The 1,832-nt window shown below is 39.3% G+C and overlaps 1 protein-coding gene across 1 annotated transcript; it reads right to left on the reverse strand.

Moving 5' to 3' along the window:
• Positions 1 to 578: 578 nt before the first annotated feature.
• LOC134246900 (uncharacterized) lies at positions 579 to 974 on the reverse strand. The gene has a single exon (XM_062729247.1). The coding sequence runs from the start codon at positions 972 to 974 to the stop codon at positions 579 to 581; it is 396 nt and encodes a 131-aa protein (XP_062585231.1).
• Positions 975 to 1,832: the final 858 nt, after the last annotated feature.

Genomic DNA, 1,832 nt, shown 5'->3' on the forward strand with positions numbered 1-1,832 from the left:
AAAAAAATGAAAACATGTTATTTTTAGCAAAATTTCTCAAGTTGTAATTTTTCATTCCAAATCTCGAACTGTGATTAAACGGTATCAAAGTTGTCCAATTATAATAATTTGGAGAAACTATAATTGACATCAGGGTTTTTGGACGGTTTGAGAAGTGCTAATTACTGTTAAAACACCGACCTCTTTCCGACATGAACATAACCGGCGTTTCTCTAGTCATGCTTGAAGGATATTAATTCACTACTGAATACTGTTTAAGTTTGTGTGTAACGACTTTTAATGTGTAACTACATGTACTAACTACCTTTTGTCTTTGAAAATGCCACCCCAACGACATCGCATGCTTGGAAATATTTTAAGAGAGAGCTAGATCATGCAGATGGAAAAACTGCAGAAAGTGAATTATCGCAGTTTATGAACGGGAAAGAAACACAAAGCGTTGATCCTTTGAAATGATGGGCTGAACATGAGACACATTTCCATAATCTCGCCGGCTTGGCAAAAAAAATATTTATGAATTCCAGGAACATCCGTGCCCTCGGAAAGAATATTTTCTACATCCGGAATTACCTACCTACCTAGTCCTTGTTATGCCCGTGGGCACATAGGGCAAGGACTAGATCTTTCCAATTTTCTCTATCTTTAGCATTTCTTTCTAACTCTCCCCACGTTAGTTTGTGGTCCCTCATTTCTTTTTCAACCGTCCTTCGCCAGGTGTTCTTTGGCCGACCAGGTTTCCTCTTCCCTTCCGGTGTCCATCTAAGGGCTTCTTTGGTGATGCATTCGGCTGGTTTCCTCAACACATGCCCTATCCATCGCCATCTCCGTTTTGTTAACAAAGTACGCATATTATCTGTGTTGGCCTTCTCATGTAGTTCCACATTTATGATTTTGTTTGGCCAGAAAATCCTCATGATCTTTCTGAGGCATCCATTGTGGAAACTAGAGAGTTTGTACATGTCTCCTTCTGTCATTCTCCAGCATTCAGACCCATCGAGTAGGACAGACAGTACGCAGCTGTTATATATTCTCATTTTTGTAATTTTGATGTTTTACTTTGCATATGCTTTTCCAGATGTGATAGTAGGGCCAAGTCATCTGCGTAGTCTAGGTCTTTCATAGACTTTCCCTGTGGATACTGTCAAAGGCTTTCTCGAAATCTATAAAGTTTATTATAAGCTGCCTTTGCCACTCTGTACATTGCTCGATAATATTTCGTAGGGTAAACACCTGGTCGCAACAACTTTTCCCTTTCCTAAAACCTGCTTGTTCTTGTCTTAGTTTGGCATCTATTGCAGTTTTAATTCTGTCAATAATTATTCTGCTGAAAATCTTACTCGGTATTGATAGTAATGTGATGCCCCTCCATTTATCGCAGTTAGTAAGACCTCCCTTCTTTGGTACTTTCATGATATTTCCTTTGGACCATGTCGTTGGTATTGTATTTCTATTCCAGATCTTGGTGAATAATGAGTGTAAGATGTCTGCTGCAAGGTTTGGGTCTGCTTTGAATTGCTCTGCTGGCAGTTTGTCATTTCCAGGTGCTTTGTTGTTCTTAAGGGCTGTTATTGCTTTGAGTATTTCAGCTTTAGATGGTACCTCTGTTTCAATTTCTAAGTCAGTGTCAGCTTCCGGTATGTGTGCCAGTTCGTTAGGCTCTCGGCGATTCAACACTTCTTCAAAATGTTCTTTCCATCTTTCATCTTGTTCCCTTTCGGATGTAATGAGGTTGCCTTGCTTGTCTTTCACAGGCATGTTTGTTTTTCTTTTCCTTCCACTCAACTTTTTTATTATTTGATATAGATCTCCCATTCTTTGTTCAGAAGCAGCTT

The sequence above is a fragment of the Saccostrea cucullata genome, unplaced genomic scaffold, assembly GCF_032062105.1.
Source record: "Saccostrea cucullata isolate Sc308-1 unplaced genomic scaffold, CSIRO_AGI_Scuc_v1 ctg111, whole genome shotgun sequence".
In the NCBI taxonomy this organism is placed as follows: Eukaryota; Metazoa; Mollusca; class Bivalvia; order Ostreida; family Ostreidae; genus Saccostrea; species Saccostrea cuccullata.

Bases quoted from the DNA above. Each gene is read 5' to 3' on its own strand.
- LOC134246900 (XM_062729247.1), bottom strand. From the start codon at position 974: ATGACAGAAGGAGACATGTACAAACTCTCTAGTTTCCACAATGGATGC.